General features: G+C 38.0%; 1 protein-coding gene across 2 annotated transcripts in view; it reads right to left on the bottom strand.

The window, feature by feature from the left end:
* Window positions 1-9,809: 9,809 nt before the first annotated feature.
* Window positions 9,810-25,496, bottom strand: part of Srbd1 (S1 RNA binding domain 1) — a 174,456-nt gene continuing 158,769 nt past the window's right edge. For both annotated transcript variants that reach the window (XM_090337018.1, XM_090337017.1), the window contains 2 exons: window positions 14,240-14,424; window positions 9,810-10,592 (listed from right to left, as the gene is read on the bottom strand). In XM_090337018.1, the coding sequence (XP_090193144.1) occupies window positions 10,303-10,592; window positions 14,240-14,424 (475 nt within the window). In that variant the 3' untranslated portion in view covers window positions 9,810-10,302. The remainder of the gene's footprint in view (window positions 10,593-14,239; window positions 14,425-25,496) is intronic.

Genomic DNA, 25,496 nt, shown 5'->3' with positions numbered 1-25,496 from the left:
ATTTTACATTGAAAACCATGTAAGTAAATGGAAAGACATCCATGGCAAAAAAATTGAATCCATAATATTGTCAATCTGACAGTATCACCCAATTGATTTATATTTTCAACACAATCTTCATCAAAATCCAAAGAAATTTTTATTTTTTTATTTTTTTTCCCAAAGAAATTTTTAACTCAAGATAAAGCACATCCTCAAATCAAAACAAAACACGTGGATTCAGAATAGCTAAAGCAATCTTGAGAATAGTGAACAGTTAGAGGACTCACTCTTCCCAATTTAAAATTTTACTACAAAGCTTCAGTACTGGTGTAAATACAGACATATAGATCAATAGAAAATAATACATCAATGGAAAATTAATTACTGACAATATGAGAAAATTAAATGTGGAGGGAATTGCCTTTTCAACAAAGTGTTGGGTAAATGAACAACTAGATTTTGTCATTCAAAATAATCAGCTGGACCTCTACCTTGGTCCACATACAAATTAAATAAAAATGGCTCAAAAACTTGAAAGTCTGAGCTAAGATGATTAAACTTTTAAAAATTATTTTTATTTTTTCGTCAGTCTTACTATAAAGTCCTGGTAAGCCTCAAACTTATTCAGATCCTCCTCTTTACAACACCTAGTCTTTTCAGGGCTGAGATTACAGGTGTGTGTCACCATACTCTGCTTAAAATTATTAAATTCTTGTGACCTTGGATTAGCTAATATTTTGTTAACATGACACTAAAAATTCAAGTATCAAAAGAAAAGTGATGAATTGAGAAGTGTAATGACAAAAACTGTTTTAAAGGACACCATCCAGAAAGTGAAAAGAAAACTCACAGAATGAAGTTTTAAGAAATCATGTCTGGGGGCTGGTCGTGTGGGCCTAATGGTAGTACTTGTCTAGCATGCATGAAACCCTAGGTTCCATTCCTCAAACATATACAGAAAAGGCTGGAAATTGGTACTGTGGCTCAAGTAGAGCATTAGCCTTGAGAAAGCTCAAGGACAGTTCTCAGGCCCTGAGTTTTAGCTCTAGGACTGGCAAAAAAAAAAAAAAAAAGAAAAGAAAAAAATCATGTCTGATGAGAAACTTCTATCTTGAATACACAAAGAATCCATAGAGTTTAGAAAAATAGCCTAATGAAAAGTGTTTAGTCTGAATACACATTTCTTCAAAGCAGTTACACAAATGATCAATAAGCACCTAAAAAGATGTTCAATAATACTATCCACATGAAAAAAACTCAATTTAATATCACAATGGGAAACTACTTCCTACAAAGCTTGCTGTAATAAAAATATAGATGAATACTAAAGTGGAAAAATTATAACTTTTATATGTGGCTGTAAAGCATATGATGCAGCTCTGGAGAACAATTTGGTAGTTTCTCAGAAACAATTAAGCCAAGCTCCCATAAATTCTACTCCTAGGTACATACCCAAGTAAAGAGAAAATGTATTTATACAAAAACTTACACATGAATGATCATGGAAGAATCATTCAAAATGCCAATGGGTTGTATAAACAACACAATATCCACCAACTCTTGAATAGGTATACAATGTTGTCTACACATACAGAATATTATTCAACAGTAAATGAAGTATTGATACATGTTATAACATAGTTTAATCTTCAAAGCATGTTGAGTGAAAGGAACCAATCATAAATGATCAGTATCATGTTTCCATTTATATGAAATGTCTAGAATAGGCAAGTCCAAAGAGGCAGAAGGCAGCTAAGTGACTGCCTGAAGCTAGGGTTGTAGAGCTGCTGCTAATGGGTTTCTAGTTGGGGTGATAAAAAAAAATGTTTTAAAAATTATTGTGGTAATGGTTGTAGAACTCTATGCTGACACCCTTATAAATGGGTGAACAGAATATGTGAAGTGTATCTCAATAAAACTGCTACCAATAAAGAGCAAGGTGACATTTCTGGTGGTGAAACTTTTGATCCCAGACTGTTTTCTTTGGTCCTGGCCCTACTTACTGGGGCCAGGAGACGGCAGTAATGAAGAGTTGGCCAAAGCCCAAAGGACTCTCTCTTGCTCTGTGTTTGCCTTGAACAATTTATTTTTAAATAACTCTTTGTCAAATGGATATACACAGTCTAGTATTGTATATCCGCTCCTAGTGTTTTTGATGTTTTTATCTTGAGGATGGGGTGGGACATGGAGAGTATGTTTTCTTCTTTGAAAGATGAGGTAGGTTAAGGGCCATTTGTCAGCTTTAGTTTTCTTGGCCCCTGACTCACATCCATTTTCAGCTCTAGCAGCTTCCAGTATCAATCACACAGGAGCCAAACTCTCCATGAGCCAAAGCCATCTCCCCACTGCTCTGAATTTCTAATTTTCCTTTTTAATGGACGTGCAGCCAGTGCTCAGGTTTCCTGGAAGGCTGAGTGAGGGTCGTGATCCATGGGACCTTGTAAATTGAAGAAACAAAGTAATTTTTCTTTGTGTGGGGGGGCCACACCAGTTATTTAATGCTGCTGCAAATTGTAATGTCGAGGATAGCAAATTCTAGGGCTGTGTGCCTGGGGCTGGTTGGACAGGTCAGGTTAAAGTGAGATGCCACAAGAACAAAATGGGAACAAGCCATGAATGAGCAGGCAGGGCATAGTTTAATTTAGATAGGCTAAGTGGATTGGAAGATCAATTTTAGATGCTATACTGATTTTGTATATGGAGCATCCAGTTTCAGTTGGCCTCTCCTACATCACTCCAGATTCACCTTCAACAGCATGGGAGATCTGGCTACTATAGCAGCCAGGCTGATGGCTGTCTTAACCTTGGCTCGGTGTGGAAAGTAGGAAGTAAGGAACAGACTCAGCATGGCCTCCATCATGGGATCCAGGGTAGCTTCAGCACAAGGATTCAACCAGCTCTACTCACTTCCACAGCAGCGGTCCAGTACACCAGGAAATAAAATCTGAAAGTATCAAAGAATCAAGGCCTGATAAAGTAAACATTGACTAGTAAGAAACAGGATACTGGAGGGGAAAAAAGACACCTTCTATTTCTTACCTTTCTTCCAACTTGTGCTGCTCTGAGCCACTATCATTCCACAATGCTTCTTTCAAGCAAGCTGGAGGCTTACAAATGGACAAGGTTTTCCTACAAAGCTGTAACCAGGTGAAGTTGATAGTATACATGGTTGTTAAGCTCACTTCCTTTTTGTATCTTCTTCTCCTGGGATTCTAACTCCCAATAAAGCATGCTCTGTTTTCTAGAGCAAGTGGGCTAAGACAAAAACCAAGGCAAACATCTTATCTAGACAAAATAAAAGTCTGCAGAGGAAGACATTAATTAGGTGCATTTACATATATACCCATGTCTGTGTATAGGAAATGAAGTTACATGGTATTAATTTTTTTTTGCCAGTCCTGGATCTTGAACTAGGGGCCTGAGCACTGTCCTTTTTGGGCTTTCTCAAGGCTAGGGCTCTACCACTAGAGCCACTTGCCTTTTTTTTTTCTTTTCCTTTCTGTATATGTGGTACCAAGGAATCCAACCCCAGTCTTCGTGTGTGCTAGGCAAGCATGGTATTAATTTTTAATGAGAAAAAAGATATTAACGTTGTGATAAAATGGCCAAGAATAATTTTGGATAGATCCTACTACAGGTAAAGTTGACAGTTTACCTTAGTAGAACCCCAGCTGTTTTGGGTTTTAATGACCATATTACCCTAAACTTGACTAACTTGGTGTCTTGCCTTTTAGCTTCATGGAATCCTATAAAGCGAAGATTTGAGCAGACTTCATGTTTGCTTTCATGGGTATACCTTTTTCCTTCATTGCCAAGAGACTTAAAGCTGGGAAACATATGCATGTCAAACGAGCAATCACAGGGCCTGGAGAAAGACAGCTCAGGACAAGCTCCCTCGGGGAAAAAAAGGGGGAGATTTCCCTAGTTATTGTGGGTCTGACTAGAGGGAAGTGGAAAATTTTGACAAAAGTAAAATGCTTTCAGTAGCAGGCTTTCACTCATCTGTTACTTGATTGTTTTTGCAAAATACTGTAATAAATCTGCACTTATATCTGGCCTAATTATTTGGATAAAACAGGATTCTCAAAATCTAGTCTGCCAATAATATGGGGCTATTATATCCCTCCCTTTCCAATCTCTCCTTTCACCACTGTACCTTTGACAATGGATTTTTCTTCTAGAATTGGTTTCATATTATTTCATGTCTGTTAGATGGGCTACATTGTGGAGAAAAGCTCCGGAATCACAGATGTTTCTCTGTTGCATTTAAATTAATACTTTAGTTCCTTTTTTTAGTTGGAGAATTTTTCTTTTCAGACTATTTGGTAGATGGATATTTACATCTTTATTTAGATTCCTGGCATGAAGTAAGAAAATAGCAAATCTCTGCAAGTGGCTTCAAGTTCCCTTCTTTCTTTCCTTCCTTCTTTTTTTTGCCAGTCCTGAGCCCTGAACTCAGGGCCTGAGCACTGTCCTTGGGCTTTCTCAAGGATAGAGTTCTATCCCTGGAGCCACAGTACCATTTCCAGATTTTTTCTATATATGTGGTACCAAGGAATCAAAGCCAGGTCTTCATGCATGCTAGGCAAGCACTCTTACCACCAGGCCAAACTCCTGGCCCCTTCAAGTTCATTTCTTAATAGATAATTTTTATGGCTACAGGGACCAAAGTCTGTTAATCCCACTCTAAGTAAGAAATTTAGTCTGTGCATAATCAGCCTCGCTGCACTTGAGTGAGAAGAAATCTCATCCTTTTTCCTGGGGCATAGACTGCCTTGGCAATGAACCCAGTCCCCCAGGAGTTCTCCATGACCTGTCATCTAAGTTCAACTCACAATTATGACTGACTTTAGGCAGAAGGCCAAAATGAAAAGACTGACCAAACTTATTTTTGGTTTCTCCATCCTGTCCCTTCTTGCCATTTCCAATTTTAACTTCTGTTAACTCTGAGGTCAGGTTAGAAATATAGAAATTCCTACATGAGCGCTCTATCAATCCAAAGCAAAACTTTCCAGAGTTTGTGACTTCCAATGAGATGGGCTGCCACCATATTGTGAAGAAGATAGTAGCATGATATTGAACTTAAAAGGGTTCTGAAAACCCTTGTATGTTTGCTTATAATTTAAAAAATAATTTTATCTTTATAAATCTGCAATTTATTTTTATGTGTATAATAGCTATATAGTTTGCCTCAATCTGAAATGCAACTTAAAAAAAGGATACTGAATTAACAATTTAGGTCTATCCATTCTCCTTTTTGTTTCTTCCTTTGCTAGGACTACATATTGCTTAAATGATCATGGCTTCTGAGATTACCATTTTTCTCTCACTTCCCAACTAAAAAGTATTAAAATGTCCCCCCCAACCATATACTCTTCCAAAGAAATTTAAGCAAAAAAGCAAAGTTAATGGGAATTTTGGCAAATGTATGTGTACATGTGCATATTTGTAAAATTTGCTTTACATGAAGTTACATGAATGTATTCTGCTCTTAATTTATAAAGTTTTATATTTTTTCACTACTTGTTTATATATATATATTTATTTATTTTATTTATTTATTTATTCATTCATTCATTTATTTATTTATTTATTTTTGTCAGTCAAGGGGCTTGAACTCTGGGCCTGGGCATTGTCCCTAAGCTCTTCAGCTAAAGACTACTGCCCTAACCCTTGAGCCACAGTGCCACTTCTGGTTTCCGGGGGTTAATTAGAGGTAAGAGTCTCTTGGACTTTTTAGTGCCTAGGCTGGCTTTGAACCTTGATCCTCAGAGCTCAGCCTCCCAAATAGCTAGGATTACAGATGTGAGCCACTGCACCTAGAAATGTTTAAATATATTTTGTGACACAATATATAGTAATCTTTATTCTATCATATTGCCTAACTTTTTAAGAAGTTGCTTTTTAAGTAAACAACTTAGTTAGAACTCTACCATTTAAACCACACTTGCAGTTCTTTTTGCTTCACTTTTCAGGTAGGGTCCCAAAAGTTTTTACTCATGTTCAGCCCCAAACCATGATTCCACCTCAGTCCCTTGTGAAGCTGGGATAACAGATATGATTCAATCAGCATGCCTGGATTGTTTGGTGAGACTGGGATCTCACTACGTATTTTTTTCAGCATTGGCTCAAACTATGGTCTCCTCAATCTTTGCCTCTGTACTCAACCAACTCATTGAATTCTTATTAAATGTTCACTCAAATGAATTTGCCCAATCAAGTAACCTTTACTAGGCATCTATTCCATGAGCGGCATTTACAATATAGTTGGGAACCACACAAATGTATACTTGGGGATGTATTTTGATATAAATTTTCTCTCTGTCCTCTTCTTAAATAAACAAGGACTTTTGTTTTTCTCAAATAACATGAAGCCCAAAGGAGGCAGTTAGGAGCTATTTTAGTTCCTCCACAAGACCAAGGTGAATCTAATATCTTCTTGTCTTTCTGTCCAGCAGTCCCTATTGCATACTTGTCACTGACCTTCAGAACACCCAGAATTCTTTGTGCATTCCAAAAAGGAAAGAAGACAGGGGCAAAGAACACACAACAGCTGAGCCTTATCTCCCCACCCTTTTTCTATAGCCTTACTCCGCAAATTTTGCCTACACTCAACTGGCCAAGATTCTACCACATGCTTCCTTCAAATCAGCATTCTCTTGGTCAGGAACAGGGGAGAAATGATGAATTTCTACCCTATGGAAAGATTCAAAGAATTCATAGCTGAGTGTTGCTGATTTCCATGGACTCATCACTGAACCTCTTTCCTACTTTACTCATTCCACTAGTGATTTCATTCAATCTCATGGCTATACCTAGTTATATAACAGCAATTACCAAATTTTCACCTCTAGTGCATTTCTTTCCCGGGATCTCAAGACTAAAAATAGCTAACTGCCTAGCCTGGCATCTCCATTTGGATGTCATCTCACGTTACACTTGTCCAAAATAAACTCACCAAAACCATTTCCCCCACCCATAGCTTTTCCCTATGAGTACATTTTGATATACTTAGGTCAAAATCCTAGAGCCATCCTAGAATCCTATTTCATATGTACACCAGGGAAATCCTGCTTGGTTCTACCTCCACCTTCCAACTATATCCAGAATTCTGCTACTTCACATAATTTTTACCACTAATATTTTGATCTAAAGTGCCATATTTTGATACGTGCCATTCTCCATATCACCTTTATGAATTCTCAGTTCTTGACTTTTTCCATAATAATCTGTTCTCATGTTCCAATTTTGCTACTCTTGACATCATTCTCATTCTCAACATTGATGTTACTCCTTAAATGCAATCTCTCTGGAGTTTCAAATTCATTGACATCAAGCAGAATGTTGAGTATTTCCTAGATATCACTCTATTTCCTTTACTTTTCATGCTCATTATTACCCTTTATTTTTCGTCCTAATTGGGTGCTGTGGCTCAAGTGGCAAAGCACTAGGCTTGAGCAAAAAGCCCAAGGACAGTGCTCAGACCCTGAGTTCAAACCCCAGGACTGGAAAAACAAAATAAAACAAAGCCCCAAACCCTCTCGACTCTCTTTCCTCCTTTCGGTTATTATGACATTTCTCTTCTTCCTTTTTAGCCAAACTCCTTGAAATAATTGTTTATATTCATCATCTCTTAATCCTACTTGCTCTTACTCCCACTCCAATAGGGCTCTACTCTTACCATTTATTGGAAACTACTTTTACTAATGTCAACAAACCATTTGTCCCAGTTAACTTCTGATAATTCTTTGTATTTCAGTCAAGTCTCAATGAACTGTTTTCTGAATTCAATTCATGTTATATGCTGCTATTATTACATCACAAGATGGCTGGAGTTTTGCATTTTTATGTGCTTATTTGGTTAATGGTTATTTTTTTCCCCTCAAGAGACTAAGTTTCATAACAGCATGGATAATATCTGCTTTTCTATCACAACTGTACTGTCAGTGTCTACACTGTCAGTGTCTCACAGGAAAATATCAATAAATGTCTAGAAAGATAAACCCTTTTAAAAATCACCATCTCAAACTTAAATTTGGGAATACAGAAGCAAAGACACCAGCTCAGAAGCATATTATGGATTATTGGCAGGAGAACATATTGACTGATAGTAGAGTATCTACATTAAGAAGTTTCAGCCAGGCACTGGTGGCTCATGCCTATAATCCTAGCTACTCAGGAGGCTGAGATCTGAGGATCATGGTTCAAAGCCAACCACGGCATGAAAGTCCACCAGAAAACTGAAAGTGGCACTGTGGCTCAAGTGGTGGAGCCTTGAGCTGAAGAGCACAGGGACAGCACACATGCCCAGAATTCATGCCCCACGACGACGACCACCACCACCACCACCACCACCACCACCACCACCAACAACAACAAAATAAGTTTCAGTGATAAATCAACGGGCCTCCTCTTCTCCCAGCTTAGGTCTCATGAAACCTCTACCTTATTTGGGATGCATAGGAAACCATGTAACCTAGTACAATTTGAAGTCATCCCTACATCCGTAAGGGTGTAGGCTGTCAAGTGAGCAGAACTGCTTCATACTGTTGACTGCTTGGTTTCTTCATCTGAAATACCCATGGGGAAGAGTTCCTTCCTGAAAACATCTGTTTGAAATTATATCCCACTGGAACAGGCATATCTCTCAATAGTGATTTGCAAATTATGAACCATAAAGAATCTTGGGAAGAGAGAGTAGGATGATCAACTTATAAAATTAAAATTCTTTATCAGTTGACGACCAGTAAGAAACAGAAAAACTTTCACTTCAGGAATAAAAGTGCCAGGCAAGGGGCCGGGAGTTTGGCCTAGTGGTAGAGTGCTTGTCTAGCATGCATGAAGACTTGGGTTCGATTCCTTGGTACCACATATATAGAAAAAAGCCGGAAGTGGTGCTGAGGCTCAAGTGGCAGAGCTCTAGCCTTGAGAAAGTCCAAGGACAGTGCTCAGACCCTGAGCTCAAGCCCAGGACTGGCAAAAAAAAAAGAAAAGAAAAGTGCCTAGCTACTCAGGAGGCTGAGATCTGAGTGCCCTGGTTCAAAGTTGAAGAGCTCAGGGACAGTACTCAGGCCCAGAGTTCAAGCCCAACAATCAACCCAAAAAAATAAAATAAAATAAAAACTAAAACGATTTATGTATGCTATCTGGAAGATTATACATTTTGAGAATAACAAACCATCACAAAGAAACATGCAAAGATATTCACTACTTCCTAAATGATCACCGCTAAGCCAAAATAGTTACCTGAGGATTTAAAAAAACAAATAAACAACAAAACAAAACAAAACAAAAAACACTAAAAAAGCCTGCTGGGACATTTTTTTTTTTTTTTTTGGGTGGTGGTGTTTACTAGGACTATTTATCAGACAGTAAATAGAACTGGTCATACTATAGTAACTATACTCCATACATTACACATACAGATAACGTCATTAGACACACCAACAATAGTAGATCAGTAGATGGAATAGACAAGATATCATTAGCACAGTCTCTTTGATAATATTCTGTGATAGTAACATTATCTCTACTGGAAAAAAAAAAAAACAGAGTGAAAGTCATTCTATCTACTGGTTTTTCTTGCCCTGTTTCACCTGACCTAATATCAATCTAGAGGAAAGCTATTTTCATTCCTACTTGAAGTTTAATCCTCATCGTGAAAAAGCATAGGCTCTTCCATGGTAAGGCAAGTCAAATAACATCATTCCTAATTTCCATGGGAGCCTCTGCTTCCCCAAAGTACCAATTTTGACCTCTTGGTCAAAATTAACTTCTGGATCATTCACTACATCAACAGAGCAAGAATAAGTCTCTAGCCAGAAAGCTTTATTATAGGGGTCCATATAAACATTTTATTCTGAGAAATGCTTGAGGCATTCACTTGATGGTCACAAACACTTCAAATCTATTTTACTGGTGTAATTTTCTTGCTTGCTTACCAAGGGAAAAAATAAAATTTATTGTAAATTGTGAATCACATCCAAAAGACCTGATTTATAAAAAAAATAAATAAATAAACAAACAAAAACCCTTATAAAACAGAAGGATTAGACACTTTCAGGATTCCACAATTCCTACTGTGTCAACAAACATTGTACAATTCAAATCAAAAAGACAACCCATACAAGGCATATGTGGGCAGATTGATGTGAAACAATCTACTATAAAAATGCAATCAAAGATGAATTACAAAAAAATAAAAAATAAAAATTTAGTCAGAAAAGTCTTATTATATAATGTCTTATGAAAATAACTATTAGTTTGTCTGTTTAGGGGAAATTAGGAAATACAACTGGTGTTTGGCTGTTGGCAGGATACTCACAGCACCCGAATAAGGTCCAGAGTAATTCTAGATCGGGGAATGTCAATGTTGAGTACCTGAACTTCCACTCTTTCTCCAGGGCCCAGTCCCAGGCTCCTTCTTTTCTTTGTTTTAGAAAGTTTTGCTTCTGTTACATTTCTTATGGGAATCAGACCTGATTTCCCCACTCCTATATCCACAAAAATCCCAAACAGAGTTGCATTCTCAACTTTGCCTGTAAGAACTGTCCCAATCTTCAGATCTTCTAGGCACATTATGCTTCTCTTGAAATCGGGCTTATTAAAATCTATGAGGAAAGAGGAAAAAAGTCTAGTTAACAACTAAGACATTGGACTTCGAAGACTGACATTCATTATATATTAGGAGGGGACATAAAAACAAAGCTGAATATATTGCCTGTTTTCAGTGAAAGCACATTCTAGAAGAAATAATGTTCATACAACAGGATGTCTGGAAAGTTTTCTTAATGTGAGAACACTAGCACTACACATGAGGATCAAGGACACACAGTGCTGTTTTCCTCTTCATGAGAGATGATGACCACATTACCATTAGTCTATGAATAAATGGTACAATCATACACACCAAGAAAGTAAGATTTGGAAAAATACACTGGAAGTTTTCCAGAGCTTAGATTCTTAAAACTGTTCAAAGGGAGAAAATTCATTAACTTTTAGTTAATGTGGAAGAATTTCAAATGTTCTCTCTCCTTATTTCTCACAAGCCTGGAAGTCAGGAATCAATCCTCCCCTCCCCCCTATCTCAAATATGTTTATTCAATCAACTTTTATGGATTCTTCATTATGGTTCAGAAATCCAGTTTAGCTAGAATCTAGCCCTCTATTTTTCAGTTTGCCTCATCAAACATTTATTAAGTCCTACTATTATAGACCTCTCTTCTCAGGTTACTTACAGGCCTCTTTTCCTGGCTCATCCCAGTATACATTTCGTTGTTCACAAACATTGTCCCCTAAGAGGTGGGCATAAAACACCCCAAGGAATCATTATGGTTCTTCTTAAAACAAAATAATGACAAAAGTTTTATGAAGGAGGGAGTGAGAACTAACAGTTTAAGTGCAGCTTGTAAATTATCTGTGGTCTCCATTTATCCATGCTCTCTTCTTGGCCCTCTTTCCTGGGATTATTGAATGTTGACTCTGATAACAAAGAACATATTCTATGCTTGGATCTCCTCTTACTAAGGCCTCTCTACCCAATCCATTTCCTTTTCCTCCACAGCTGTTGGCTTTATCCTGATTACTTGTTAGAGCTATCATTTACATTTATATTAACAACTGGTCACCTCTTTCTTCCCCTTACCCAGCCCAACTATTCTAAAACCAGGATCTTCCAAAAAGTAAATGTATTCCTATGAACTCAAAACCAACATTTAAAAAAAAACCCTAAATCCCATTTTCCTCATAAAAAAGAATATACTAAGATTGGAACTGATTCCATAGAATTACACCTGATATGAAAGTGGGGAATTCTAAGAGCAAAAAACCCACTATAATGTAGTATAATATTGCCCAAGCAATGTATCAGTTCAAGATGAAACTAAGTCGTTGATCAAGGTCAGGAGTAAGATGGCCTCTGAGGACCTATAAGGCATTGTTTCTATTGCTTGGAAACTCTTTTCTCCCTCTTTTTTTAAGCAGAAGCCCAGCTGCTGCACATTTCCCCAGGGGTTGTGATCAGCTGCTTGGTTAATTTTGCATGGAAAATCAGAGTCAGAAACTACTTAACATGTTCCTAAAGACAGCCTAGGCCACTGAGAAATCAGAAAATCCTCCATGTACCATATAAACTTTTAACACTTTGAGAGCCAAATCTGTGTGTATTCAGTCCTCTACTACCAGCCAGCTCTTGATGAATCCACCAATAGAAATAAGCTTGTAACCAAAGCATTATAGAAAACAGAATTATGTTACTGAGAAAACAAAAGATAGGATTACCATGAGCAAAGGATGAGGAACTAAGGAATTATTTTTGCAAAAAGGAAGAGATATACATAATTATTACAATGGAAACACCTCAAATTCTGTTTATCCTCTGATTTGCCTTCCCCTTTGGGAATGAATGCACTTAGTAGTAAAATGACAGTTCTCCAATATTTGGAAAAGTATGAGTTACTATGACAAAGGTCAGTGCCAAAGTTGCTTAAGGTTTGTCACAATGAGAAACACTTCAATAAATAGAAAGCTGAATCCAGAGCTCAGGAACACTTGTGTTTCTGCAAAACGAAAGGTATATTAGGTAAGGGTTCCTCCTTAGCTTGATTAGTTAATAGAGCGTATGATCAGAGTGTTGATCTTTGCTATAAATCTATAATGTCACTAAGATTATTGCTTAATCAACATGACAGAAAAACAAAGATGGAAAAGAAAATTCAATGTAGGATAACTATAGCTAAGGCCCATTTGTCACTCCAGTACAATGACATAGGCATACTACCCAATTTATACCCATTTTGAGATTCAACTCTCTACTTAGCATCCCTGCTAGATCTATGAATTTACACAAAACGGAGATGGTTTGTTTGCTGAAACAACCATTTGTATAAAGGACTACGCTAGAGGTTGCTATATCCATGATTTTAGCAAGATTCTTACTGAGTATTCTGTTTTGTCTCCCTCTTTAAAATTTATATCTTAGACAAGAATTGAGGGAATAGTACAAAAGTGTTGAGTGTGGGGCTGGGAGTTTGGCCTAGTGGTAGAGTGCTTGCCCAGCATGCACGAAGACCCAGGTTTGATTCCTCGGTGCCACATGCATAGCAAAAAGCCGGAAGTGGTGCTGAGGCTCAAGTGGTAGAGTTCTAGCCTTGAGAAAGTCCAAGGACAGTGCTCAGGCCCTGAGCCCAAGCCCAGGGCTGGCAAAAAAAAAAAAAAAAAAAAAAAAAAAAAAAAGAGAGAAAGAGAAAAAGTGTTGAGTGTGTTTTACAATTCTCTTAACTTTGCAAGGAAGCAAATTTAAACACCTCAATATAGCCTAATTCCAAAATGAAAAGTCAAGCCCTATATATATAGCATCATCAAGACTGGTCATGACATTCAAGTGTGCAGATTCATTTAAATGTCAGGTGTTCTTATTCAAACTTCCATAGGAAGTAGGCCATCTGATACCTTAATTCTTTTTCATTGGGTCATTGCTCTCAACAACTATGGCTATTATACTTCCCTTACCCTCTATCTGTGCTGAAAGTTGAGAACACTTTTAATTAGTGGGGAAATCAACACAAAGATATCATCTTATTTGTTGAATGTGGTCATTCACATAGAACCCAAAACTTGGAAGTCTGTAATTTAGGAAGAAGATTCCCTTTCTAGCTGTGACTAGGATGCTTCAGCTTGGGCGTCTAGTTCCTAGGCCACAAAAAACAGCTTGCATTCATGCAAACAGCAGTACACGTATTGTGGGGAACGTCACATTAGGAAAATGGGCCGACCTGCCTGTTGCCTCTTTGGGAGGTTTGGCTGTGGTTTGTGATGTAAAATAAGGCTACCTTGAACTCTGGGATTGGCTGTGACAGTCTCCCTGGCGCGTCTGTGTCTTCCCTCTGGAGAGGGAGGGCTGGGTGAAGGCAGCCAGTTGGCCCTAACCTTTCTCGGTCTCGTCTTAGTCGGGGCGTGTTCTCCTTGCTCTTCCTGCAGGTCAGGAGGCAAGGAGTGCTAAAAACCCCCGACAACTTATGATGCATTTAGCCCAGTGTAGGGAAAACAATGTACAAGGAATCTGTGAGACCTGGCCCCTAGCTCTGGCTATGACTCCTAACAAAGTATATCGGCCCTGAGGGATAGTTACTAATTTCAATTTTTTTTCATGTACAGAATAAGAAAAGCAGTTTTGCTTATGGCATAGAATTGTTGGAAGGATCAAAGGTGATACTGTGAGTTACACAAATGCTGGTGCTATAATTCAAATTTGACTTACCTGTTCGAAAGTCAAAGCTCTCAGGCTGGCTGAGACCATCCATGATGACTTGTAAGGTATGTGCTGATGTTTGCAATCGTTCTGCAATTTTCTCTAGTCCTTCCTTTTCAAGGGATGAATTAATTTTATGTTTCATTCCAGGCTTTCCTATCTCATACAGTGTCCCTCCGATGAATGATAAGAATCTTTAGTGGAAAGAAAAGTCCAGCATTTATCAGTAATAACATCTTTCCAATTTCCTTACATAGGTCATCCTAAAATTCATTTGTCTCAGATTCACACATCTTCATCATCAGTCTGTGGATTTCTTATGTCTCATGTTGTAAGAAATTATCTTATTATTATTATTTTTTTTTTTGGCCAGTCCTGGGCCTGGGTACTGTCGTTGGGCTTTCTAAAGGCCAGAGCTCTTCCATATGAGCCATAACACCATTTCTGGCTTTTTTCTATGTGTGTGGTACCAAGGACTTGAGCCCAGGTCTTCGTGCATGCTAGGCAAGCACTCTACCACTAGGCCAAACTCCTGACCCTATGTTGGGGATATTTTTATAGGAATATTTTACAGTATAATAACCATTATACTTTAGCACTTTTATTCACATACATGAACATAGATTATCTATATTCAACCCAAGTTTTCTAAAATTTCACCTAGAAAAACATCTGGATTTAAATTACCTAACAGACAAACAATTTATTTATTTATTTATTTATTTATTTTTATTTTTTTGCCAGTCCTGGGCTTGAGCTCAGGGCCTGAGTGCTGTTCTTGGACTTTCTCAAGGCTAGAGCTCTACCACTTGAGCCTCAGCACCACTTCCAGCTTTTTTGTATATATATGGTACCAAGGAATCGAACCCGGGTCTTTGTGCATGCTAGGCAAGCACTTTAACCACTAGGCCAAACTCCCGGCCCACAAACAATTTATTGATGATATAAAAACCCAACAAACTATGCATCAAGTATCACAGCTTTTGACAAATGACTCTATTTTTATGTGGTATAGTATTGCTTTTTACTTCTATGTACCTGTCACAGCAGTGTTCCTTGTCAGTATACTGTCAGTCTAACGACTTTCAAATTCCACCATATCTCACATAATCTAACTTACATGAAGAACATAGGCTATTGAAAAAATGAAGTGGGGGTGTAGCTCAGTGATAGGATACTAAGAATTGGTGAGATACTGGGTTCAATCAATATAGAAACTAACATACAACTAAATACAATTAAAAACAAAGAGGGATATGTAAAAGAAAAATGAACATTTCTCTAAAATGAAGTAAATAAGACCTTGACGATATTAAGATAAATATTATCTTTATTTTATACATCACAAAGCTGTAATATTTGCAAAACAAAATTATCTGCCTTTTAAGATTTATTTTTGCTGTGTTTACTTTCTTTGCTAGTACAGCTGCCTTTCTAGTAACTACTGAGCTTTGGTGCTCAGGGGAAAAAAAAAAACACAACAAATAGACTACAGTACATTTTTTCTCCAAGTTTAAGTGAATACTGGTCTGTAGCTTAGTTTCTTGACATACATTGGCTGGGTATTTTTCTACATCACTAAGCTCCATTTCCTATGATTAATAGCACTTTAAAAATGTCAACACAGTAATCAGAAAGATAGTGATACTAATGCCTTCAAATCCCTTCCTCTGAGGATGTCTCTTGGATACAAAAAGGGAAAGGAGAAGCTCCTGAATGGTTGTCTATAATAAGAATTGGGATATATCTCACTTGGCAGGTTGCTGCATCATCACAAAAAGACTAGTTGTATTGAACCAGAAAAGTTTCTTTGCTGCTACCAATAATCTTAGATCTACTGGAGAGATGTCTCTCATCTTTTATTTAACTATGGTGCTTCTTTGTGTCCAAGTGTGCAACCTTCTACATTTCTCTTCTCTCTCCCTCCCCCACTTCTCTCTTTCCTTCTGTCAGTCATGGAGCTTGAATTTGGGGCCTAGACACTGTCCCTAAACATTTTTGCTGTAGGCTAGCCCTGAACCACTTTGAGCTGAGCACCACTTCTGGTTTTCTGATGGGTAACTGGAGATGAGTTTCACAGACTTCCCTGCCTGGGCTGGCTTTGCAGTGGGATCCTCATATCTCAGCCTTCTGAGAACCCTACATTTTCTCTCTCTCTCTCTCTCTCTCTCTCTCTTTCTCTCTCTCTCTCCTCTCCCTCCTTCCCCCTCTCTTTCTCCTCCCACCTTTCTTTTGCCAGTCCTGGGGCTTGAACTCAGAGGGCACTGTCCTGCAACTTTCTCAAGGCTACTGCTTTGCCCTTGAGCCACAGCACCACTTCCAGCTTTTTCTGTATATGTGGTACTAAGAAATCAAATTCAGGGCTTCCTGCATGCTAGGCAAGCACTTTACTACGAGGCCACACTCCCTGCCCAATCTACTACATTTCTATTGTCAAATTTTTGTTTTAAAGAAAGGAGAGTATTTTTTTTTGGTGGGGGGGGGGTCGTGGGGCTTGAACCCAGCCTGGTCGTTGTCCCTGAGCTCTCAGCTCAAGGCTACCTGCCCTACCCATAGGCCTGGGCACTGTCCCTGGGCTCTTCAGCTGAAGGTGACCACCCTACCCTTGAGCCACAGTCCCACTTCCCGTTTTCTAGAGGTTAACTGGAGATAAGAGTCCAGACTGGCTTTAAACCTTGATCCTCAGATCTCAGCTTTCTGAGTAGCTAGGATTACAGGAGTGAGCCACCTTGCCCAGCTAGAAGACAGATTCTTAAGCATCTATCTAATTCTCTTGAGAATCTACTTTGGTTAATAATCTAAAAAAAGAAAAATAGATAAAATCAAGAAGTGATGTTTAGCTATTTTATTTGGGAATGAACTTCCACTCAATTGGAGGCCAGAGAGACACACCCACCAAGTAAAGTCTGTGTCCATAGCTACCCCAGTACTCCAAGAGGCTACTTGTATAGGTAGAGCTGACTGATAGGCAGCAGTACACAGGGCTCTGGTGACAGGGTCCAGCAGCTGGCCTTCTGATTGACAGGCCAGATGACACATGACAACCTCTGCCTACAGCCAACTTCCTTACACAACTTTCTAAATAATCATGCTCTGCTGAGTAAGCTTTCCTGATATTCACTGTCTTAGCTTTACTCGTTTGCAATTAGCTACTGACCATCATCTTTCAAATCCTCAAGACTCTGGCTCACACCCATTTGTTAAAATGCCTGAAAGTGTGTTCGTGGGCTGTAAATCTATAACACGGGCTGTAAATCTATAACACCATCTTACAATTAGTAAAAGTAATCAATGGAAGAAACTTCCTAAAGCACTACACAATTCATGATATAAGTAACCAAGGGAAGAAGGGAAGGAGAGAGCACAAGTAGGTGGGGAAAGGAGGAAGGGAAAGAGGTACTAAAGTAATTTCCATATAAAGAATTCTACTTATCTTGATTGCAATGTTAAGAGGAAAATTGGTCTGTTTACCCTGGGTTCATATTTGGCATATCATTTTCATTCATTTACTCACACAGAAACACACACACACACACACACACACACACCTAAGCGCACTAGCAACTGAAATCTATTAAAAAAAAAAAAACAACATCAAGTTTGCTCCTAGTTAATGCTACATATTGATCAACTCTATTTTTACATGACCAAGGAACAAAGTTAGGCTTCTTCATTTTGAAAACCTTCTTAAAGTTAACGACAAGGTCACAGAAAAAGGAAAGCTGTAAGCAAAAAGGGAGAGGGACTATAAAAGGAACTGAGAATGGCATTGTAACTAACCTCCCTGACTAGAGTTTCAAATACATTCAACTGCATAAAACATGAAGCAGTGCTTTATATTTCATAGGCTGATCAACAGGCTCCTTAAGCACTAAAAAAATTATTCTACCTACTCTAAGTTTTCATGTTAACATTAATAAGTAATACTCTTGAAGTACTTACCTTCTAGTTCAAAAGTACCAAATAAAAATATACTTTAAGCAGCCTGGAACATAGATGTAAGTGAGTCTCTTCTGCTATTTTCGTAAGTTGTGATAATCTTAAAACAATCCATGGTGTCATCTGTAAGTATGACACCACACAAAGCAGGAAAACCCCAGTTCAAGGAAGTTAAATAATAACTTGCCTAGAGTCACGTGATTCTCACCCACTGGAGTTTTATGTCTTACACAAGAGATCTGTAACTGAATATAACAATTCATGTGCTTTATTTGGTTAAGAGAGAAGACATAATACTTTTTTTTTTGGCCAGTCCTGGGCTTCAGCTCAGGGCTTGAGCACTGTCCTTGGACTTTCTCCAGCTTTTTTCTATGTATGTGGTACTGAGGAATCGAACCCAGGTCTTCATGCATTCTAGGCAAGCACTCTGCCACTAGGCCAAACTCCCAGCCCAGACATAATACTTTTAAAGTAATATTTTACCAACATAATTTGATGGCTGATTATTTTTTTAAACACTTAAGACAGAGTATCACAGAATATTATACTTAATCAGGTTTTGGGGTTTTTGGTGTGTGTAGGACATGGGGCTTGAACTCTGGGCCTGAGCGCTGTCCCTGAGCTCTTCAGCTCAAGGATGGTGCTCTACCACTTAAGCCACAGCACCACTTCCAGTTTTCTGGTGGTTAACTGGAGATAAGAGTCTCGTGGACTTTCGTGCTAGGTTGGCTTTGAACTGCTGCAATACTCTGATCTCACCCTCCTGAGTAGCAAGGATTACAGGCATGAGTCATCAGCACTCAGCTTAATCAGTTTTTAATTGAACAATTCTTTCCAAAGTCAATTACTAAAGTCATAGTCTCATTTTCTCTACTGTCTCTGGATGGCTTTTTCAGTTAGCTAAGGGCTGCTGGTGGAGCTGCTGTTTTTTATTTAATATGTAATTTCACCCATCTTACTTAAAGTAAGAAAGTAGCATAAACGCAACAAATAAGCACATCATGTTCTTTTAGCACACATCTGCACAAAGTTAAAATAGAGACCTTACAGGGGAGATAATGCTTCTTTTTTCAAACAGGAAGCTATATAACCTACAACTGATGATATTTTCAACAGAAACTTGGTACAAATGTTAAGAATAAGACAAATCTTTTTTTTTACCCCCCCCCAAAGAAACGTTCAATGTTCATAAGGCTTCAGACATAGTTATTTGCCTTCATGTAATCATTTCCAGCATGGAGATTTAGGAATTGAGAACTTGCTTCATTACATTAAAGCAACATGATACCCTGCAGCACATGGAAGAGCCATGGTGATGCAACACAATCACTTTAAAAACAACTTAATATTAGCATGTGCTTTGTGGGCAAAACACATGATTTACAACTCCACCAAGACCCATGCTACAAGGACAAAGTACTATTAATTATCTACTCCTTCTCCACACTTTCTAGACTTTCATGTTTCTCTTTGTCCATAAGTTATATCCAGTTTTTAAGTAATTCATCAGTAAGAAAAAATTTAAATGCAAATGCATAATCATTTTGAAAATGAAAAGGAACAGCAGGGCAAGTAACAGCTGACAACATGGGGAGATTTAATGATTTAAAAGGAGAGCCTATACTGTATCACTGATCTTTTAACCTATAAGGAAGAAGTGGTAGGGCAGCAATGAACAGGTGTGACTCTGCAACTGAAAGGTGCTACTTTAATAAAAAAGCTATTTTACATTTTTCAAGAATATTGTTCCTAACATGCAAGATTGACTATGAACTCAATGTAGAACAGCCCACTGCTACTTTATTGTTCCTATCTATCAGGAGCTGGAGGTACACAGGTGAGTGTGTGCAGAATGGATCCAGTGTGGTTGCAGGCAGAGCACAAGCTTTACTTCTGCTGCTTCAATGGTCTAATAAGAATGTCACTTTAGTCATTGATGATTCTTTTTAGATTCTTTTCCAATCTGCTAGCTAAACCTGGGATAGCATCTTTAAAAATCTGCGCCATTGCAAAACTCCCAGTAATTGCTAATTCAAGTAGACTGCATTTGTGGAGTGTGCTACAGATACGGGAGGAGAGCTAATGAAATAATAACTGTTTCTTCCTAGCTTTTTAAATGACCACAGAAACTCAGCAAATATCACTTGGTAAGAACATAGAGCTGACTAGTTTTTAAAAACTACCATACTACACAAACGTTGAAAATGTAACTCTTTCAAGGGTGGGAAACAAACTTGTTCTGAAGGTGTTCATAAACCTTAACCTGAGAGTACAGTTTTCAGTGGAACACAGCTATGTGGGATGGGATAGGGGGACTTTAGTGTCATTGCTTTGCATCATTTTAAGTTCTGTGGAACTTACTAAATGTACATTTCTTTCTCAAGGGACAATTATTCATGTTCAAAAACTGGATACATACTGCCCTGCATTAACTGCACAAAGGAAAACTTATCTTTAAAAGTTGTTTTATTTTAACCTTCATATTCTTTAGCAATTTAGTGCAGGGAATTAACTTTGTTTTAAAAGGGGGCCAATAAATCTTTGAAAAGTTTGAGTTCTCTGGATTTTCCTTTTAGAAATAAGTTGAAGACAATGCTGAAATAGTTAGACCAAATCATTAAGATTCATAAAATAATAACCAGTGTCATAAGTAGCAATGATTATTGTCTATTTTGGAACAACATGCTATGTGTTACATAGCTATGTGTTACATACTGTATAATGACCACAACTTAAACCACAATTTAAAGACCATATGACTGTGTGTACACACACACACACATTTAAATGATTATGAACATGATTATGAGACTGAAGGTATAGCTCAAGTGGTAGAGTACTAGCTATGAACAAGAAAGCCAAGTGAGAGCTCAAAGCCCCGGAGTTGGAGCCCTGGGACAAGAATAAATAAATTCAAAGGTAACATTAAAAAAAAAAATCAGTTTTCTCACATTTACAAAGAAAACCTATCTATTCCACAAGAGAACCAGGAGAAAATGCACCACAGTATAACCCAGTTTTTCATTTACTTATTTAATTTTTTTTTTTTTGCCCGTTCTGGGGCTTGAACTTAGGGCCTGAGCACTGTTCTTGGGCTTTCTCAAGGCTAGAGTTGTACCACTTGAGCCACAACACCGCTTCCAGCATTTTTTTTTCTATGTATGCAGTACTGAGGAATCGAATCCAGGTCTTTGTGAATGCTAGGCAAGTACACTACCACTAGACCAAACTTCCAGCCCATATAACCCAGTTTTTAAATACATATTCCCTAGCTCAAATGTTAACAATGTGCTAAAATCAAAGCTCTTCAAACAAATGTGATGAAAAGCTGAGGTCAATTAAAAGTAGTTTAGAAAAGTGGGGCCAGGAGTTTGGCCTAATGGTAAGAGTGCTTGCCTAGCATGCATGAATGCCTGGGTTTGATTCCTCGGTACCACATACATAGAAAAAAGCTGGAAGTGGTGCTGAGGCTCAAGTGGTAGAGCTCTAGCCTTGAAAAAGTGCAAGGGCAGTGCTCAGACTCTGAGCCCAAGGCCAGGACTGGCCAAAAAAAAAAAAAAAAAAAAAGCTAGTTTAGAAAAGTATACTCAATTTTATTTGATTAATACTTATTAATACTTATTCCTATGAAGTGGGATTCCATCAAAGATGCCTGCCAAAACCTTTGCCTTAAATGAGCTTTCAGTCTAATTTTAGGTGCTGGGAAGGTAACTGGATTTAAACTCTTCATTTTTTAATCTGTCCTTTTAGAGGCAAGATTTTATAGTCAGATAAGCAGATAACATTTAATAAAGATTATTTCATTTAATTCTCTGAAAATTTTATTGTGGATGTAGATTTGCAGAGAAAGGAATCAAGGCTCAGAGAGATTAAGTGGCCAGCCCAAAGTCACACAGCTGACAAGGTTGTAGCAAAGGTAAAAGTTACAATACACACCACATCTTCATTTGTATTTCTTTCCATTTATTTTGGGGGATTTTTCAATGCAGACAGAAGATTTAGATCTCAGATAAAATTTGGCACCCAGGACCACTGCCTGGGAGCAATTTATTATTATTATTTTTTAAACCAAATTTGAAAGAAAAAAAATGTTGGTTCTTTTTGAGTTACTAAATAAGAGCAGACAAAATTAAGTTAGTGGTTTCAAAGGCTGCAGACTGCATATAGTTCAAAAACTCTGTGTTTAGAATTAATATAATTTAATTTACTGCCTGTAAAGCCATAACGTGGATTAGTGCCTGTATTTGAAAAAGAACGGCAAATAAAACAGTAGTATTTACACACACACAGAGTCTAGTGATAGGAGGACTGAAATTAAACAGCTTTAGTATAATTAGGGAACAAGGTTGTGCAGTAGAGGTAAAGGGCCGCCTTCTTTTGGAAACAACCATTTTTATCATGAATGTCAACATATCAAGGAATTCTCCTCAGAAGAAAACATGAGCATATAGGTGCGGTGCTTCAAGTCTGTGTTTCTAGTCCTTTGGGACACAGAGATCAGAGGTCATGCTTTAAGGACAAATTGGGTAGGAAAAAAAAAGTTCATGAGATTTCACCTCAATCAATGAACCCAGTGACTAGATGTGGTTATATGTAACTGTCATTCCAATGATTCTGGGAAGCACAAATAAGAGGGTCACAGTCCAGGCCAGCCATGGTATAAGGCAAGACCCTATCTTGAAAACAATCAAGGCAAAAAGGGGGCTGGTAGAAAGGTTCAAATGGAAGAGTATGAGCCTAGCAAGCATGAAGCCCTGATTCAAACCTTAGTAACACTAAAAAAATAATTACATGAAAAATGCTTAATATTTCTATGTATGTATGGCAAGCTCCTTGCTGTCTTCTGAACAGATAGAGTATCATTCTGTTTAAAGAGTGGCAACTGATGAATGCTATTTTCTGTTTAGGTTTTAAGCATTAATATACCTCTCTTTGATGTCTATTGTCTCTTTTTGTAAAGATAATCTAATATCTATTCATACCTCCATGAGATATTATTTACCTTAAATCAGATGCCTGTCAAAAATCAGAAATGATTGGGGCTGGGAGTTTGGCCTAGTGGTAGAGTATGAAGCTCTGGATTTGATTCCTTCGTATCACATACACTGAAAACCCTAGAAGTGGTGCTGTAGCTCAAGTGGTAGAGCACTAGTCTTGAGAAAGTCCAAGGACAGTGCCCAGGTGCTGAGTTCAAGCTCCAGGACTGGCAAAAAAAAAAAAAATCAGAAATGATTCTACTAAAATACTGTCAAACTTATGAGGCAGGTGAAATTTTTCATATTTTCAAATAATCTCTTAGGTTCCTTTACCTAATTGTTATTGTATAGCATTTTCAGTAGAATTTCTTTTCAAGCAAGTTCCCTAAAAAGGTTCCCTAAGAGCTGGAGATACGGTCATAAAATCTGTGAAAGGAATTCAGAAAGAGAACCTCAAGGACACTAGATTCTTGAACAGGAAATGGTCTGAGACAGATGGGAGAAGGCTCTCCCACCATGGCTATTTGAGTTAAGGCAAGACCTCTAGAAGGCCTCCCTCAACTCTCATTTTAGCCACTGAACACCAATTAAAATCCATTTTTACACTGTGTGTATTGTTTGGATTATTACTACTTTTGGTCTTAAAAACATGACATAAATCATAGTATATTAAGTATAAACATCATTTGGTTTTTGTACAGAAGGTTCTCCTCTTTCTTAGGAAAGATTTTGTCAAGTTTATGTGATTATTTCTGTCCTGGCCTGAACTTAAAATTTATAGCTGTCTATTCTCTTCAAATATACTTTTCAACGTTGATTTTAAGAGTCAGAAACAGTCATATTATCAACACGGGAAATAACCACAGTCCTAACATTCCAGTAAGGTAGTGATATAAATCATTCCTTGATATACATTTACCTAATCTATTACAATGGCCCTGCACACCCTAGCCCAGATTATACAACCACTTCTGGAAACTAGTCTTTCGAAATTTTTCCCTAATGGCCAAAATGGGAAGAACAAATACCAGCTAATGCTTTGTCAACGTAAGTGCTGAGTGAGTCTTGACATTAAATTTCCTGGCATTTTTCAAGTTAAACTAAGAGCATAACAACTTCAAGCTTAACTATCTGGAGTGAATCAAATTCTTAATGCAGCAGATTCTTTGGGAGAGTGCCAAGTCTTACTGTGACACATACAAATCAGCATAATCGGGGGCACAGAACATTGCCTCCTGGCACCTTCCTTACTCAAGAGAAAGGTGATATCTGATCCAATGCGTTGGCTTTCTGGATCAACCAAAATGGCAGGACAAAAAAAAGAGAAGATAATTGGGAATGGGGAATTCTAACTACATAGGCTGTCTGAGCCCAACTCTCTTCTTGATTTAGCAACAATTTCATTCAATGTAATTAAACTAGCCACATGTGGACACACTGAGATACTCCGATAATAATAACAGGAAGATTTTTATTTTCTGTGAACACTTCAGGAGCCTAGGCACTGAACATGAGAGTCTGTGAAGACAAGTATGTAGAAATGTAAAGGTCCTGAAACTCACCCAGTCCACAAGGGATTCTGAAAGAAGTATTGACTCAACATATGTATATGCACAAGGCACTGCCAGAAAAGGACAATCTAGATGATCTAGCAACAATTTTGCTTACATAACTGCATTGAAGTAATAAACATTTCACTTTGTCCTTTCAACTTCTAAGTAGTCCCATCTTTCATAGTAGCCATCTTTCATCTCACTTCTGACATTCTTTCTAATATTATTGCATCAGCTTCGGTTACATGCTAGGGATATAATAGTAAATCAGATTTGCCTGTTCCCCTTCCCCCAAAACAAACAAAAACAGGGTGTTTCATGCCTTATAATCCTAGCTACTCAGGAGGCTGAGATCTGAGAATGGAAGTTCAAAGTCAAAGCCAGCCTGGGCACTAAAGTCTGTGAGACTCTTATCTCCAATTAACCACCAGAAAACCAGAAGTGGCCCTGTGCCTCAAGGGGTAGGGTGGTAGCCTTGAGCTGAAGAGCTCAGGGACAATGCCCAGGCAAGAGTTCAAGCCCCATGACTGACAAAAGAACTAAACTTTCCTTTTCCTTTCCTTTTTACTTCCTTTCTCTTCCCCCCGCCTTTTTTTCCCTTTGGGACTGGGACTGGGACTTGAACTCATGGTCCGGATGCTATTCTTTAGTTTTTGTATTCAAGGCTGGCACTCTACTACATAGGCTGAGCTGATGGTTCCACCTCTATGTTTTTGGTGATTAACTTAAGAGTCTCAAAAGACTTTCCTTCCAAGGTTGGCTTTGAACTTAGACTCTCAGATCTCAGCCTCCTGAGTA

The sequence above is a fragment of the Megascapheus bottae genome, chromosome 7, assembly GCF_031878675.1.
Source record: "Megascapheus bottae isolate mThoBot1 chromosome 7, mThoBot2.hap1, whole genome shotgun sequence".
NCBI lineage: Eukaryota > Metazoa > Chordata > Mammalia > Rodentia > Geomyidae > Megascapheus > Megascapheus bottae.
Note: the sequence above shows the minus strand (reverse complement) of the source record. Positions and strands in the feature narration are given on the sequence as shown.